A 16,699-nucleotide genomic window follows, 5' to 3' on the forward strand; every position below is an offset into this window, starting at 1 on the left:
CATGCGACTTACTACGGTTCCTGCTTGCATTTCACGGTTGCAAACACACAGACAGAAGGGAACCAACAAGATAGAAACGCAACAGTCAATGAGAGAGAGAAGGGTGTGAAAGATGCAGCAAAACAGCTGCCTCTACATGTCTGTGACACCTTATGTAAAATAAACACATAAAAACAAATGTCTCAGTGAGCTAACTTTGATTCAAGTTCCCCTGCTAATTTTCTTGTTTTTTGCTCTTGAATAATAAACGTATTCTTTGATTTTGAAATAGTACACTTATATTATTATTGAGCCTATATTAAATGTTATTGTCAGTATTAACTGTCTGTAGTAACAGTAGAATATTTTTCACAGTAACCCTGAAATTGACTGCACTGTATGCATGTGCCAAATAAATGTCTTTTTTTTTTTTTTAGATAAAAGAGTGTTAAGAGTGTCCTTTGATTATAACCAGTCCAAGGGACACCCATGTTATAATCCTCTGTTTAATCAGCATCACTGTAGATCCCTTTTCTGTTGGTAAACATTATGACGTTTTTTATGGAAGGAGCTTAGAGGAGGTAACAAGATATATGGCCTTGTTCCTTAACAGTGGCTGAAGAAAATCAAGTTTTGTTATGTACGGACCCTCACTCTCCGTTACTTGAAAATCTTAACATTGGAGCAGACTGACTAACCCATACACACTCACACAATAGATGGATGATGCCATAGCGTTGAGGGATTGGACAAATATACTGACGATTGGCTGATTCCATCACCGGTTGGCTTTTTCGAGTGGGGGCGTGGGGACGGGGGCATTTTCATACATGAGTGACAGGTGCTGGTGCACTTGTCCAGAGTTTGGTGCACGGAGCCAGGAGGACAAGTGAGAGGAAAACAGCCGGCAGAGTCAGACTGTTTTCACATCTAACACATTGAACTAAAGAATTTATTTTTACCAAACCAGAGTTGGTGGTTGTCGGAAAGACTGGACAAGACGGTTCTGTTTAGTTTTACTTTGTTTCTGTCTGTTGAATTTAAATGAAGTGTGTTTTACAGATGTAACTAGAGCAATTAAAGCTAATTTTACTGAAGTAACGGGGAAAGTTGAATCCAGACAGTGATCTGTTGTGAGTTCATTTTGTTTATTTGTCATGGTTCACACACACATCTGCTAGATTTCGTCTTTGGGCAATTTTTTCATTGGCATTAGCAGATAGTATGCAATAAAACTTCAATTTCAAGCCATTACTTTAGATTCTGGCACCCAAGAACACAGAAACACTTATAGGCATGCCAGTTATGTGCCACAGGTGGATGTATTATCTTGGTCAAAGAGAAGTGCTCAACAAAACAGATTTTTATAGATTTATAAACAAAATTAAATAGAAATAAACCTTTTGCATGCATAGAAGAAGTCTTACAATTTTTACTTCACCTCCCGAAAAGTGGCAGCAAAGTGTTGTGTTTATAGTTTTGTTGAGAACAGCTTCTAGTGATATTTAAAAACTTAATCCAAACTAAGAGACATTCATTCTGTTATTCATCTTAATTATAATCAATAAAAAGTGTAGGTGTACAACTAAACAAAAGTATATCACAACAAATAATGCATACTGTAAAAAAGAACCCCTTTTTTTCAAAAGTAAGATTTGCAGCTGCGTTTACCATGTAAGCTTTAGTATGTTTCTTTGGTTCGTGTTCGTTGTACTCACACTGAGGAATGGAAAGACCAGGACCAGCACGGCAAACAGCATCCAGCAGTGGATCCCTGTGAGGACGAATGCTGCCATTCGATCGGACTGGATGAAGATCTCACTGTTGAGAGCAGCTATAGGTCCCCAAGACAACACAGGTGATTCAGATCATTATCTTTACATACAAACAAACAAATGTGCTGAATTTCCTTTTTTTTTTCTGTCCAACTCCTTAATTCTAGTGAGCATGTCACGTCATTGCCACAGTTTTGATTTGTCCTCCACATAGTTTCATGCCCCACCAGCAGCATTTCAGAAGCAGAGCAGTTAGACTGACTTTGTTGGCTTGCTCATGTTTTGTTGATTTGGTAATTTTTCCTTGCTTTTTGTTTTTGCATGGGTAAGTGGGCTTACATAGTCTGTTTCTTCTAAATACCGCCCCTAAAAGACAGACAGAGGGAGAAAAAAAAAGAATTACACACTTTAAAAATATGCTGAAGAAAAACTCTGTCAATCATTTTCTCTGCTGCCCCATACAAAATTTCCTGAACAGAGCCATTAAAAGCTATTAAGTACTGCATGGCTACAATATGAATAATATACTGACAATTTTTATGCTTCTGTTCTTTCAGTTTGCACTTTGCTCTTACACGCAACACTAATGTTGTGTATTATGTAAAATACATAAATCCTGTGTGTCAATCATTTATAGTTGATTACAGTTCGGTACAGTTAAGTTAGCCAACTCAGTGAAATGGGTGATTAAGCGAATGTCAGATATACACAGGGCTGATGTCAACTTGACAATGACCACATCATTCCCTATAAAAAAAAAAAAAAAACAACAATTCACAGCAGAGAGTGGGTAATGATGAGGACGACTCTCAGCCTACACATGCATGCTGGGATGGACGTGGGGCTTTTGAAATGCTGCATGAACAGCAGCAGTAAGAGCAAGTGACAGCTTAAGTACACCACATGTGTTGGACAGGCTGTACAGTATGTTGCAGTGAGGACAGTGTGCCATGTGAATGCAGCAGCTGATTTGAGCTGACCACCTGAATTAGCTTGTAGAGTAATTAGCTTGCATTTGACAAATGGGTACTGTATAAACACCCAGAGGGGACTTTTATTTTTGGATTTTTCATCTGCATTTAATGATATTCAGCCACATGTTTCAGCTAGGAAACTGATTAGTCATTTGAATGTTGATGTAAATTTTGTGGGCTGGATTGTTGATTTTTTTTTTTAACATATAGGTCTCTATATGTTCATATAGGCTTTCTACAGCACCTTTTACACTGAATGAAAACCCAATAACAACATTTTTCTGGCTTTAGCAGGAAAGGGTACAATCAGCATTCACTCCTGGGTCAAATGACTCTGTAGAAGACATGGTATGTATCGTCTCTAGCTCCAATCAGCAGTGATGTAAACACAACACCCGGGTGAACATGATATTTTCACCACTTTTTGGCGGGGTCAACAAAGGCTTGTTGCCTCTGTTGTCCCTTTTTCATACACATGTGCCGAGTGGCTGAATAGTACATTAACATTTTTTCTTTCCTATAAAAAAATCACAATAAAAGGCTCCCTTTATTTTTTATCTAAAGGCTTTCATTATGAAGCAGCAAAATCAGGAAATATTGCGTTTTCATCAGCGGTACCCTAATTCTGCAGCTGAAAGCCAGCATGAAACAGGCACACATCTGGAAGTACAAACAGTGACATATCTGCTCTCCTGCACACACACAAGCCGAGTCTCAGCACACATCTGGAAAAAAAAATGGGAAGGCAAACATGTCTACTATTTTTAGCTGGTTAAAGCGCTTAAAAAGCTGCATACAAATACTAATTTTGGTGTAAAAACTATATCTAATGAACACTCCTCCTCCACAGGGTTGTGTCCTGTCCCTGTTGCTGTTCATTCTCTAGTTTAATTCTTTCGCTAGATTTACTAGCCCAATATGGCATTTAACTTGCACCAGGCAAGCAGGTAACCCTTATTGTCGAGACCCGCTTTGTAATATATTGGATGCATTTTACTAGCAGTCTAAATACATGCCTGTTTAAATTATACATCTTCACTATCTGACATATTCAAACTGCTCACAAAAGTATCTGACAGTATGTGACAGGGTTTGATAAATACACAAGGGTTATCCAAAAAATGTGTCAGTAGCTGTAGTATTTGCAGAAACAGTAGATTGATTTTCCATTTGAAAGATCAATCTGAAAATCCTATAAGAGTTTACTTAATCCATCATTCAAAAATACCAAACTTTCTGTGAGTTGGCAGTGCCTTACAGATATGTTGGAAATGTAAATTACAGGCTCTGCTTCACTTACAGATAGGTGACACATTTTGGAATATGAAACTTTGTTGTTTTCCTTGAATTTTTTTTCACCTGTCTGTAGAATGAAGCATAATTTAAATTAATGTGATAAAGAAGTGAAATGGTTATTTTGAGTATATATAAAAATACACAATTTACTAGAGCTGTAAGGTGCTGGAAAATCTTGAAAATGCACCTTGAATGGGCGCCCCAGTAGCTCAACTGGTAGAGCGTGCAGCCCATGTACAAAGACATTGGACCTCAGCAGCGGCCATGGGTTTGATTCCTGCCTGTGACCCTTTGCTGCGTGTCTTACCCCCCTCTCTCAACCCCATTTCCTGCCTATCTCAAGCTATCCTGTCAAAAAAGGCTAAAAAGACAAAAAAAAAAAAGTTCTGCTAAAAAAAGAAAAGAAAAGAAAAAAGCACCTTTTAAAATACTTGCAAAGTGCTTGATTTTGGAAAAGGTGTAGGAACACTGAGTACTGCAAAAAGTGTGAGAAGCACTATTCTAGTAAACAAAACACATTTTGTACTTGAATGAGGTTAAGGTTTTTCTATCAGGATAATAAAAATGTAGAATTGTGATACAGGAGTTGTTCAAACTCATGTCCAGCAGGGGGCAATAAGTAATAAATTGGTAGTTTAATGTGAGCCTGTGTTCCGCTCTTTCATTCCGTCGTTGACTGACACTCCGCAGGAAGCAACACTGTTCAGTGTTTTCCGTAGTCATCGTACACTAGCTGGTAACGGCGAGTAGTGGACTGAGTCGACACAAAGAAAGCCTGCAGTTCGTGTATTAGTTCCTATAATTTAGACTAAAAATGCCGTTAGAGAATCTAGAAGAAGAGGGTCTGCCCAAAAACCCTGACCTGAGGATAGCACAGCTCAAGTTTCTGCTCACGATGGACGGTCACCGACAGGATGCTAAAGTGAAGACTGAGCTCATGGACGCTATTAAAGCTAACAGTGAGTTAGCATATATCATAATTGTTGGTCATAGTGTATATTGTGCAGACAATAATGTACGCATATACGTTTTTTGTCAATTGCCCTTTAAACGTAGGCATAATCCAAAAATGTTTTCCACTTTTACTTAAGTCTAAATCTTCACAGTGGAAGTAGCTTAGCACTTCAGCTAACTTTAACAGCAAACGTCAGCTGGCTAATGTTAGCCAACAAGCTATCGTATTAAGCGTTGTTTGTCAAACTGTGTCTAATATTACCATGCTAAATTACTCTTATTTTCTAGATCTGCCTAATTTACAGAGAAAAAAGTTAAAGAAACCGCACTTCTCAAAATAAAAGTAATTTTACTTTCAATGTAGCGCTAAATCATAATTAATCATTAAAAGGGGGTCTATACCGCACTACAAATAACATAATTTTTAATTAATGTGTGTACAGACACACAGACACGCGCACACACTTATGTTTATCTGTGTATATTGGAGCCCAACCAATACATCGGTCTACCATAATTATCAGCTGATACTGGTCTACAACAGTATTGGCACTAACTGCATGTTGTTCAATATACAACTAGCTATGTGAAAACTTGAAAACTTTTTTTTCTTTCACCAGAACCAAGGTTGGGTTGTAACGGATTACATATATCTGGAATTACATCAGATTACATCAGATTAAGTTAAACAAAGTAATGTAGCCATAATCAGCCTAGATTACAATTGAAAAATGTGTAATTTGATTATAGATACATTGTGAAAGATTACTTGAACATTTTTTGATTACATCCTAAAAATATTGTAATTTTAAAAATGGTATCAGAGAACTGAAACAGTAAACTTTGATATTTTTAATATTCATAAATAATGTTAAATACAGAACACAAATAGAACAATATATGTGTGTACATATACATACACCTGTTTTTTTAAATATACATGTTACGCTGCCCATATAGCTAACAAAAACAATCTACATTATGTTTAAAAAGTTTTTTATAACCACATATTGAACAACATGTACGCTGATGCCGATATAAATCAATCTAGCTTTGATAGGCCAATATATTTTCCATTTTTCTTAGCATTTCACAAGCATTTTTTTTTATATATATTGTGGGGATAAGGGTGTAATAGGAGAGCAAGTGTAATGTAACTCAATTTCCCTATGGGGATTGGTCAAGTATCTCTGATTCTGATCAGAACCTCTCTGGGTCTGACCTGTAGGCGTTCATACTCAGGACTGTTGTAATCCAGTCCACAGGTAAATTCATCTTGGTTTCTCTCTGCTTCAGATATGGCACCATATTATGAGGGTCTGTGTAAGGATCTGAAGTGGCAGCTGGATGGTGACTTGCTGAGTAAAATGAAGAAGGCCAATGAGGAGGAGTTGAAGCGCCTGGATGATGTGCTGGAAGATGCAGAGAAGAACCTGGGAGAGAGTGAGATCCGAGATGCCATGATGGCCAAAGCTGAATATCTGATCAGAATTGGAGACAAGGTAACTCCTCCACAGTCAGCACACACAACATCGATGAGTAGGCTGTCTTTGGCATAATGCCCTGTAAAGTGTGAAAACTAAAATTGGCCACTCGTGGGTGTTTGTTGACGTCCTTATGTGGTAAATTGAATTGAATTGATCCTATCTGTCACTGTTTGACATTTTGGCTGATATGATTGTGTCAAGTATGAAAATGCTTTATAGCCATAGATTGTGGCATCTCAGCACACTGAACTGCCAACTTCCTCAAGTACACCATGCTCAGTTTCACAAACAAGTACCAATACTCAGCCCTAGTGGCAAATTACTAGATATAAGCAACTATGATCAGCTGTATTATTTGTAAAAATGCTTTTCTGAAATAATGTCAAAGTGGTTTTAGAAAGGGAAAACATAATACCATTATTAATAATCATCTACAAATTCATGATAAAGTTCATGGCCTTATTGATAGGAGTAGTGCTTACCCTGTTTAACAGAGAATCACCTGTTAAAAGTGACGTCAATTCATTTTTTTCTTTATTTCTAACAGAATCAGTCAGCACTAGAGCTGCACAGTTAATTGCAGTATTATCGAAATTGCAATATGGAAGAGTATAATATCCAAATTGCAGAACCCTGCATCCTGATTTTATTCTTTTTTTCCAGTGAAAATGAAAATTGTGCTGCAAAAATGACCATTCCCAGTAATCATATTGCAATTTTAATTTCAGTCAAAATAATCACACTGACTTTTTTACCATATCATGCAGCCCTAGTCAGCAGCATACTGAGAATAATCATGAGTATTCATTCATGTATTGTTTGTGTGAGTGATCTCAGTTACCAAGAAGTCTTGCAGTCTGACTTGAGCGTATTAGTTTTCTGATGGACTAAGCTAATTTTGTTGTATTTCATTTTATTCTAAACAGTAAGTAAGTTTTTGCTAGTTTGTAATAGATTACAATTAACAATTTTTAATATTGATAAATCTGCCAAACGGTTTCACAATTAATTTTTCAGGTTATAAATTGTGAAAAAATGTGGGCTCTGGGAAATTTCAAAGATTGCAGATTTTTCAAAATGACATCTTTAGATTGTTTCTTTCTTTAGTCTGACCAACAGTCCAAAACTCAAAGACTCTTTATTTACTCTGCTTAGCACAGGCACATTCCTATTTCAATTAGAAACTGGACTGAATTCAAGACGTAAGACAGCATTATCCACTGAAAGTTGTCAATTCAGATGTTGATAAAACTGAACACTTTGCTGAGTGCACATGTGCTTATGGTTGGTATTTGTAACAGTTAGTATCACAAAAACTTTGTACACCTTTGAATGAAAATATCACTCAATGATGTATTTCTGATTCAGTGACACTGTTTTGTATCAGTGCCAAAGTACTACTCAAGCATTCTCCAGCATGCTTGCCTCTTGTTGACTTGTAGTGGCACTCTTGACTCCACTACACAGAAAATCAGTCTCTTGGTATTTTGGATGACAGACCATCTATAATGGTTTCTTTTTCAGTTGCTGTGAAGATCCCTTTTGAAGTGATCAGACATTATGACAAAGTGGTGGTGACTTGCTTACTGACATAGTGCAGCAGGAAGCATTTATATTAGTAAAATGGTTGTTTATGTTTATGTTTTTTTAGTGGTAGCTGATTTATTGACATTATCTTGTTTGTCCACAGGAGGGCGCCCTAACAGCCTTCAGGAAGACCTATGACAAGACAGTGGCTCTGGGTCATAGACTAGATATTGTCTTCTACCTGCTAAGGATCGGCCTCTTCTATATGGACAGTGACCTCATCACACGCAACTCTGAGAAAGCAAAAAGGTAATTAAGGCTCCCACATCGTCGTTCTGCAGCATTTCCACCCACAGGTTCATCACTGATCTATGTATGTGTCTCTGTCTCTGTAGCCTCATTGAGGAGGGGGGAGACTGGGACAGGAGGAACCGTCTGAAGGTCTACCAGGGCCTGTACTGCGTGGCCATCAGGGACTTCAAACAAGCTGCTGAGCTCTTCCTCGACACAGTCTCCACCTTCACCTCCTATGAGCTCATGGACTACAAGACCTTTGTCACCTACACCGTCTACGTCTGCATGATCGCCCTCAAGAGGCCTGACCTTCGTGAGAAGGTACGTGACTGAGTGTATGTGCTCAGGAGTGACTACTGAGGAAGTTTGTGTGTCTTTGTGAATTTTGTACGATTGTAAGTAGAATTGAACTAATGGCTTCATCACTATAAACAGTATGTATACTGGATTTGTGAAATACCTTCACCGAGGTTATGGCTGGGGACACGTGTGTAAGTTGGCACTCTGACTCCAATGAACTGTGCTCCTCTTCAGGTAATAAAGGGAGCAGAGATCCTGGAGGTGCTGCACAGCCTGCCTTCTGTTCGTCAGTATCTGTTCTCCCTGTACGAGTGCCGCTACTCCGTCTTCTTCCAGTCTCTGGGTAAGGAAACAGTTTCTTTTATAGGCCTAAAAAACACTGAAAAACTTGGAAGAAACAAACACTCTTAATCTGGTCACTTGTAGGGTGCTATTTTTATCACTACAGACTTATAACGTACTTTCCAGTCTGCTGTTTTATATATTCCAATATTTAAAAATCCAGTTTGTATTATATATAGTTTATTGGCAGAATAAGAGCCCTTTATATTTACACAGGGTGTGGGTCCATGTTGTTACCCCCACGTTTCTACAGTAGCCAATTGCAGACTAACCAAACACTGGCTCTAGATACGGCCTGTCATGTGCAGCTACTGCAGGTTCTCCTGCATGCTTGGATGTAGGCCAAAGTGCCTTTTTTAACATCAAAACTAGTCAATTAAAAACTGTGTGACGGCGATCCCACTGCAGTAAGCCATGAATTATTACTATACAAGACGTCTCCTTTTCATCCTGTCTCTACCTGATCAACTCCACCAGTGCTGCATAAACTTGTCAGTTCACTTGTTTTCAATAACTTTGTGCTGACTTAAAAAATTACACGAAGTTGGTCTCACGTAGAACGTGTATGTTGAGTGCTAATATGTCATTAATTTATTTGACATGAATATTTGAACAGAAAATATTTGCACTTTTTTCAATAGCTTCCATATTATGTGACCCAGTGACTCCAGATCAGTACTGAATTGTTTTAATACAGTGGACAAACGGGACACACTTCTTTTTATTGGGTTTTTGTGCTTCTTTTATATATTAATGTATATATGGAAAATTCATGATTTTATTTCAGTTTTAGGCACTGTGCCCTTTTATCCCTTTTCTCTCCAGTTTCTTTATCTGCCCTCAAGTTGCTAAGCAGAAAGTAAAATTGCAATTCTTTTCACTTATGTGGAGGGAACTCTAATGTTGCATGCTCAGACTGTACAGTCACATGTTCTCCAGCCTTTGCCACTGTTTATAAAAAAAAATCATCCACACCTGTCCTTCAAATTGTCACTGTAGGACTTTACTAGGGTATAATATATGTCCATGCATTCTCCTGTGTTGCCACATTGTGACAATTGAATAGTGACAGGGAATTTGTTTTCTTCGTGCCACAGCCATGGTGGAGCAGGAGATGAAGAAGGACTGGCTCTTTGCGCCACACTACCGCTACTATGTGAGGGAGATGAGGATCCAGGCATACAGCCAGCTGCTAGAGTCCTACCGCTCCCTCACCCTGGGCTACATGGCTGAGGCCTTTGGTGTCAGCACGGAGTTCATCGACCAGTGAGTGCCCGTACACTGTGCTCATACGTCATGCCATCTGGAATCTTTCTAAAAAAAATTCTTCAGCGGTTCCTTTTAGTGTTTTATTGATGAGTTTGGAGCAGGGTGTTGTTGAAGTGCATATACTGTACCAGCAGATAAACTGAAGTGATTGATCCAAAATGGATCAGCATTTTTTTCAGCAGTTAGGGTGTAAACTAAGATCTGGAGTAAATGACCCAAATTGTGTGGAAGGACTGAAAAAGAGCTCAGCAGACAAAATACAGACACAACAAATGGGAACCAGCGACCTTAATCCTGTTCCCAGTAAACTTTACTTGTGTAGTCCTTTGACTTCACATGAAAGTATTCAATTAAAGCTTCCTGGGAACATTAAAAGGAATATTTTGACATTTTGGGAAATTAGATTGATACCTCTCTCTTGTCTGTACCGAAATACGAAGATACTTCCGCCAGCTGGTTTGTGCACCTGGCCAAGAAATAGTCCAACACAACCTCTCTGTACAGCTATTGTTTTACTACAGATTAAGCAAACAAAATATAACCTGCAAATATGTTTGGTGCCGGTAGGCATATTTTCTTACTTTAGAACAGAGCCAAGCAAGTACTTTACTAAGGCTGAACAATAGTATCAGCACATCATCAGCAGGGTACGTCCAGGATTCTCCAAATTAAGGAAAAATTGAAATTGAATGCCAACTTCATGGCTATACTGGCAAAAGTATTAAAGATATAATGGAATATAAGCATGAATATTTATCTTTAGAAAACAATTATTAACCCAATACTTGAGTTTAGTAAAACATTTTATTATAATCACATTCATATTGCCTGGAATAATCTTAACGAACTCCTATTCTGAGTTCAGCTGCCACTTTAAAAAAAATGGCAGTTTTTTTAAATTAAAAAATACATTCTGTATATAAACTCAGTATCTCACTGGAAGCAAATGTTAAGTGTCAAAATAAATCATATTCCCGACATCATAATACTGAGTTAGTATAGAAAGAACGAAGAAGAGCATAATAATAAATCACACCAAAATTTCATATACATTTTAGTTATTTATGACATTACAGTGTTTATATATCCCGACAAAAGGACAAGAAAAACTTAAGACCGTTAGTTAACGTTAACGAAATTCAATACCTCACAAGGGAAATTCAATAGTTTTAAGACCCGATCACTATTGGCCGATAAAGGCTTTAAATTGAAATATAATATTGGCCTGAAATAAACGATGACAAATTTAAGAGAAACAAGAGCCAGTGGAAAAAAACTGTCAGCATAAGTTCTTATTTTGCCCAGTAAATGTGCACATTTTGAAAAGCACAGTATTTATGTCCATACCTACCCGTGGACCATAACGGTAAGTGGAGACATAATAATACATTAATTTCATCGCAGGAAAGACTTCATGTTCTCTGGAGGAAAAAAAATGTGCATATGTCAGTAAAAGCATTGGCAATCAGCCAAAATAAGTTAAATATTGATATATCAGTAAAAATCCAATATTTTGCATCCTCACTATTGACCCGTTTCCAGTCTTTATGCTAAGCTAACCAGCTGGCTGTAGCTTCACATGCACTGTACAGACATGAGTGGAATCAATCTAATTATCTAACTCGTGGAAAATAAAAGTGAATAACAAGCACATTCCCCAAGATGTTGAATTAATGTAGTTATTTCCTTTTTTCCAACCATTAAAACGTCATGTTATAACTGATTTTTGTTTTGACTAACTGAACCCAATCTCTTCTCCTTTTTCAGGGAACTGTCCCGATTCATAGCTGCAGGCCGTCTCCACTGTAAAATTGATAAAGTGAATGAGATTGTGGAAACCAATAGGTAATGTTGATACTCTTCAAACCTCAGTACTTCCTGAAATAACTGAGTCACCAAAGGCACAACTCTAAGAAATCTCTTCCTGTTCTTCTTTCCAGACCTGACAGCAAAAACTGGCAGTACCAGGAAACAATCAAGAAGGGCGACTTGCTGCTCAACAGAGTGCAGAAATTGTCCCGAGTTATCAACATGTAACCACGGCAGCCATATTTCCTCATCACCGCAAGGGAGGGGTGACTTGTATCACTCTTGTTATACCCACACCTGTAGTTTGTCTGACAAAGTGACTCTTATATTGTGTATATAATAAAATTTGTTTAACTGTTGGGATTGCATTTGTCAAGTGTGTGTTTTTTTTTTAATATATTTTAGGAAAGAGGCAGACACATTGTTTCATATAAATAGCAGTATAAATTATTTTATTTACAGAAACTTGTTACAAAACAAATATACTATACAATCTTTTTTCTTTAAATATTAATTCTAACCTATGTTTTGTTCATGAATTACATAGCAGCCAATACATAAGTCCAGCTGAAAATGATTTTGATAATGTATACAAAAAAAATCTATACACGCTTTTACATAGTATGAATGGTGGATTTATTTTTTCCTCCCAAACACGAGCTGTATTCTCTCTCACTTTCACATTCCAAGTCTATGGTGCTAATAAAAAACAAACATCCTCACAATGTTTCCTTCTACTGGAAACAATGCCAAGATGTCAGCTGAGTTTGAGGGTAAACAAAACACTTGATTGAAGTTTTTTTTTTTGTTGTTTTTTTTGTACAAATCCCAGTAAACCAGAGGGGGCTTAAGCCACACAAACAGAAAATCTCAACGTCTTGTCTGGAAAACTTGGTTAAACCCCCAACCCCTCCCCCTAAAGAAAAACACACAATACTAAAGTGTTTCATAATGGGCAGGTGATGAGCTCAGGTTTTACCACATTTAGGGTTCATAGGCAGATTTAAAAGCAAACTCCTAAACACTTTGAACATTCAAGTAAGGTAAAACAACCCAAAGAATACTGTCCTCAAACAGTCAGGGTGAAACAAATTCAGGCACTTTCTTAATTTGATATTTCTTTTTAAAAGCTGCAAACTATTTTCTTTAAAAGCTGTGATTCAAATTGCGTGTTTGGCAACAATAATGCAAGCAGTTGGACTGTTTGAAGTGTTCCTCTTCCTTGCAATGATTGCTTAAGTCCCGTCAGCCTTTTATAAAAGAACACTAAGTGTTTTTCAATCATGAAACATGTTTAAGGTCTACAAAGTGTATGACTGAAGAGTCCATGGAAACTGGTTAGTTAAACAACGGGCACAGCTTCAAACCTGCGGGACAGTCCAAAATCACAGGCTAATTGGGTCATTTAATATGGTTTTTTGTTGTTGATTCATTGGCAACGTAAAATGTCTTGTAAAAGCACATGTGATTGAGACCTTAAAAAGTGAATAAAGGTAACCTCTGTCAGACAGACACATGCTACAGTGGCAACACTTCATCTTTGTTCCTTAAAGGTTTTCAGTACACGATTCATGAGATGCTTCAGCTTCTACATATAGGCGTATTGCATTATATAGACTTGGCAGTGAACCACTCGTAACTTTTTTTCTTACTAAATAAATAATGACTTTTTTTTAAAATTGTACCAAAAAATTCAGCGTGTACGAAAAATGCCTGTGCAAAAATACATATTTCACTATGTACAATTTGTTAACAAAATATGTATTCTCAAATAGGGATACTTCAATACTTGTTTGATACATAGGCTACAAGAAAAAAGCAAAATTAAAATTCTTTTTTTTAAAAAATCATCTCCCCTACTTTTCCACGCTATCTGACATCAGTGGAGGTTCCATAAATCAACAGGTGTTGCCAAAAGTTTAAATATGTCCTGTGAAGCCATCTCTATGAATCTCGCACCATAAAACCCACTCAAGACTATGAAATATATGCAAACATCCCAACAAGATGGGCAACTATTGCCTGATTTAAGACTCCATATTGACAAAGGAATAGAGTAAAATGCCAGCCGGCAAATCTTTTCTCAACACAGCAACATAGTGTTACAGCGAGGCATTGAAACTCTTAACACCCAGAGCTTGGGTAGTGGTTATACACAGGAGGGACAACTAACCCATCCTAAGTCCGGCCCCTTTTTGGTCTGTGCTCCAGTATCAGTTAAGCAAACTTGATAAGCGGTGGAACCTTGTTTAACTTTCTTCTTTCCTGCACTTAAATATGGTATGTGCTAGACTCGTCCACACTGAAAAGAAAATTTTGAAAATGGTTAAAAGATGTTGCCTGGGGATGTAAAAGTGACAAAGAGGCTATATCATCACATGTAAATTAGCTAATTTATAATTAATAATAATTAATATTTTTATGCACCCTGGTATATATTATATTAAGGATTTCGCTTGTATGGCCTGTATGTTATACTATTTCATTTATGTTATCTTTTTGAACTACTGTATGTTTTCTAAGCCATGAAATTGTCTGCATGTTCTGCTGCCTTGACCAAGACTCCCAGGGAGAAGATCTAGTATCTCAATGGTACCTTCCTGTCTAAATAAATGATAAACAAATAAAAATATACATGTTGCTTGTACATGTCCCTCAGCAATATCTTTTAACCATCTTCATCTATTCCATCAAAATAGGGATGCACCAATACCACTTTTGTTTTTTTCAGACCAAGTACAAGTACTTACATTTATGTAGTGGCAGATACCAAGTACCAAATTAATATTTAGTAATGCAATTAAAGTTGTTACAGGGGTGGCAGTAGTTCAGTTTGTAAGGACCACCTACACTTAAAACAATTAACAATAGAATTAATTAAAAACTGAATTCCCCCAAGGAGGATTAATACATACATTCTTCCTTTTCTTCTCAATGAGTTTAAAAACATGAAGTTAAAGTGGTCAGGGGAGTTTTATGAGTACGCTTATGAGCACAGCATCAGAACAGATAAGCCTATCACATAGCATGTCTGAGTACAAGAAACCGGAAAGGAGAAATCTGACTCCAAAAGGGGCGGGACTTGGGAGGGGTCACTCAAACCCACAGAAGACAGGTGACATGCATAAAGTTTGCTCCAGTTAAGACGTACCATACCTGATCCCTATGTAGGAAAAATAAACATTACAATTCACATCTGCCCACAACAGCTGCATGGAATTCATACAGAGCTGTATGGGTAAAGAGTAGGTAAAGTTGTGGCAATAACAACAGGGTTTGCACAGATTTTCTTCATGTCCACACAGGCAATGCACCATCACCGCTTCATGAGCAAAACTGCCCACCTTTTAGTTGAAAAGAAAAAAAACAACAACAAAAAGTAGTTGGCTAAGCTGATAGCAGCGTTTGGCTAGCTTTGTGGACAACTACGCAGTGCCTGTGGATAAAGTAGTTATTTAGTGCTGTTCACAGTTGGGGGGTAGGTCTAATGTGGCAATCATTTTGCACGATGAAAAGATTCAGAAAATTAACAGGTGTCCTCAAGACCAAGCTATCTCTCTGACAAAAGATTCAATCGAATGGGCACATCAGGCATCCTTTTCACATTTGAAAGCACAACAACTGTCTCCACCACGTCTACAAAGACTCTTTGTAGTTCAGTGTAAAAAGCTCATAAGAAATCATAAAAAGGTAACACTTGCATAATTATTCTGGAGAATAAAAGAATTGACCAGATCGTCCCTATGGGCTCCTCTCAGGCTACAGCGCGTAACCCTTGTGGCTACTTGACATGTCGCCAGAGAGAGTCAAACTAACGGAAAGTGAAATAACAAGGTGATTGTATGTTGTTTAAGGTGTTGCAAGTAACAGTTTTGCTGCTCTTCCTGCTCTCCTTTCCAAGGCTTCTGAGATCAGGCGCTGGGGGTGTAATTAAGTTGGAAATTCCAGTAGTCCAGCAGAATCTGACATGAGAAAAATACTCATATACACACGCACATTCACACACTCACTCTGACACAAACACGGAAGAGATCGGCTTGTTGTCTCCCCAGTTGCTCAGCGTCGTGACGGCTTGTTGCGGCAGCCCTTAACCTAAACCCAATGAGCTAGGGACCCAAGGCTGTTTGCTATTGTTCCAACCAGACAGGAAGACCTCTCAGAATACTGGGACGACACTTGCGTGGAGGGGGTGGGGGTCCTTGGCTCACTCATTAGACCCCTGGTGCTCCACGCCATCCCCGTACAGTGCCACCGCCCCTGTCCACCCCCGTTCTCACACACACATACACACATGGCTTTGGGAGAAATAGTAAGGACCACATTGACTTCACTGGGCAGTCCAGATCATCTCCACCCTGAGGATTGTGGGAAGCTGAGAGTAATGTGGGTTTGATTTTCGAAGGCCTCGTGCAGTCCAGAGCAGCGTGCGGACTGCTCCGGACTATTCCCCGTCCGCCTGCCGGTTCCATACACAGAAGCCGGACACCGCTGTCAGGGACGAGCCTTTGGCTGGGGAAGCGGCAAGAAAAAAACATTTGTTAAGTCAATCTGTCTGTCTGTTTATGACATGCGTCTGTTATTTGTGATTATTATTTAACTTGGTATTGTGCTAAGTGCTGTTGAACAGTCTAAAACCAATAAATAATTGTTAACAAATTTAGTCAATCTGTCTTGGATACTTCATTTTAAAATA

General features: G+C 38.1%; 2 protein-coding genes across 2 annotated transcripts in view; one reads left to right on the forward strand and one right to left on the reverse strand.

The window, feature by feature from the left end:
- Positions 1–4,715: 4,715 nt before the first annotated feature.
- psmd6 (proteasome 26S subunit, non-ATPase 6) lies at positions 4,716–12,369 on the forward strand. The gene is made up of 8 exons (XM_084729463.1): positions 4,716–4,983; positions 6,275–6,480; positions 8,156–8,301; positions 8,388–8,607; positions 8,821–8,929; positions 10,026–10,194; positions 11,965–12,042; positions 12,138–12,369. Exons 1-8 carry the CDS (start codon positions 4,839–4,841, stop codon positions 12,232–12,234), a joined length of 1,170 nt encoding a protein of 389 aa, XP_084585589.1. The 5' UTR covers positions 4,716–4,838; the 3' UTR covers positions 12,235–12,369.
- A 2,221-nt stretch (positions 12,370–14,590) lies between these two features.
- atxn7 (ataxin 7) overlaps positions 14,591–16,699 on the reverse strand; it is a 44,462-nt gene continuing 42,353 nt past the window's right edge. Inside the window, exon 13 of the mRNA XM_084729474.1 lies at positions 14,591–16,515. Coding sequence (XP_084585600.1) covers positions 16,498–16,515 — 18 coding nt within the window. The 3' untranslated portion in view covers positions 14,591–16,497. The remainder of the gene's footprint in view (positions 16,516–16,699) is intronic.

This window comes from Lutjanus erythropterus, chromosome 2, assembly GCF_056507025.1.
Source record: "Lutjanus erythropterus isolate fLutEry1 chromosome 2, fLutEry1.hap2, whole genome shotgun sequence".
NCBI classification, from domain to species: Eukaryota; Metazoa; Chordata; class Actinopteri; order Lutjaniformes; family Lutjanidae; genus Lutjanus; species Lutjanus erythropterus.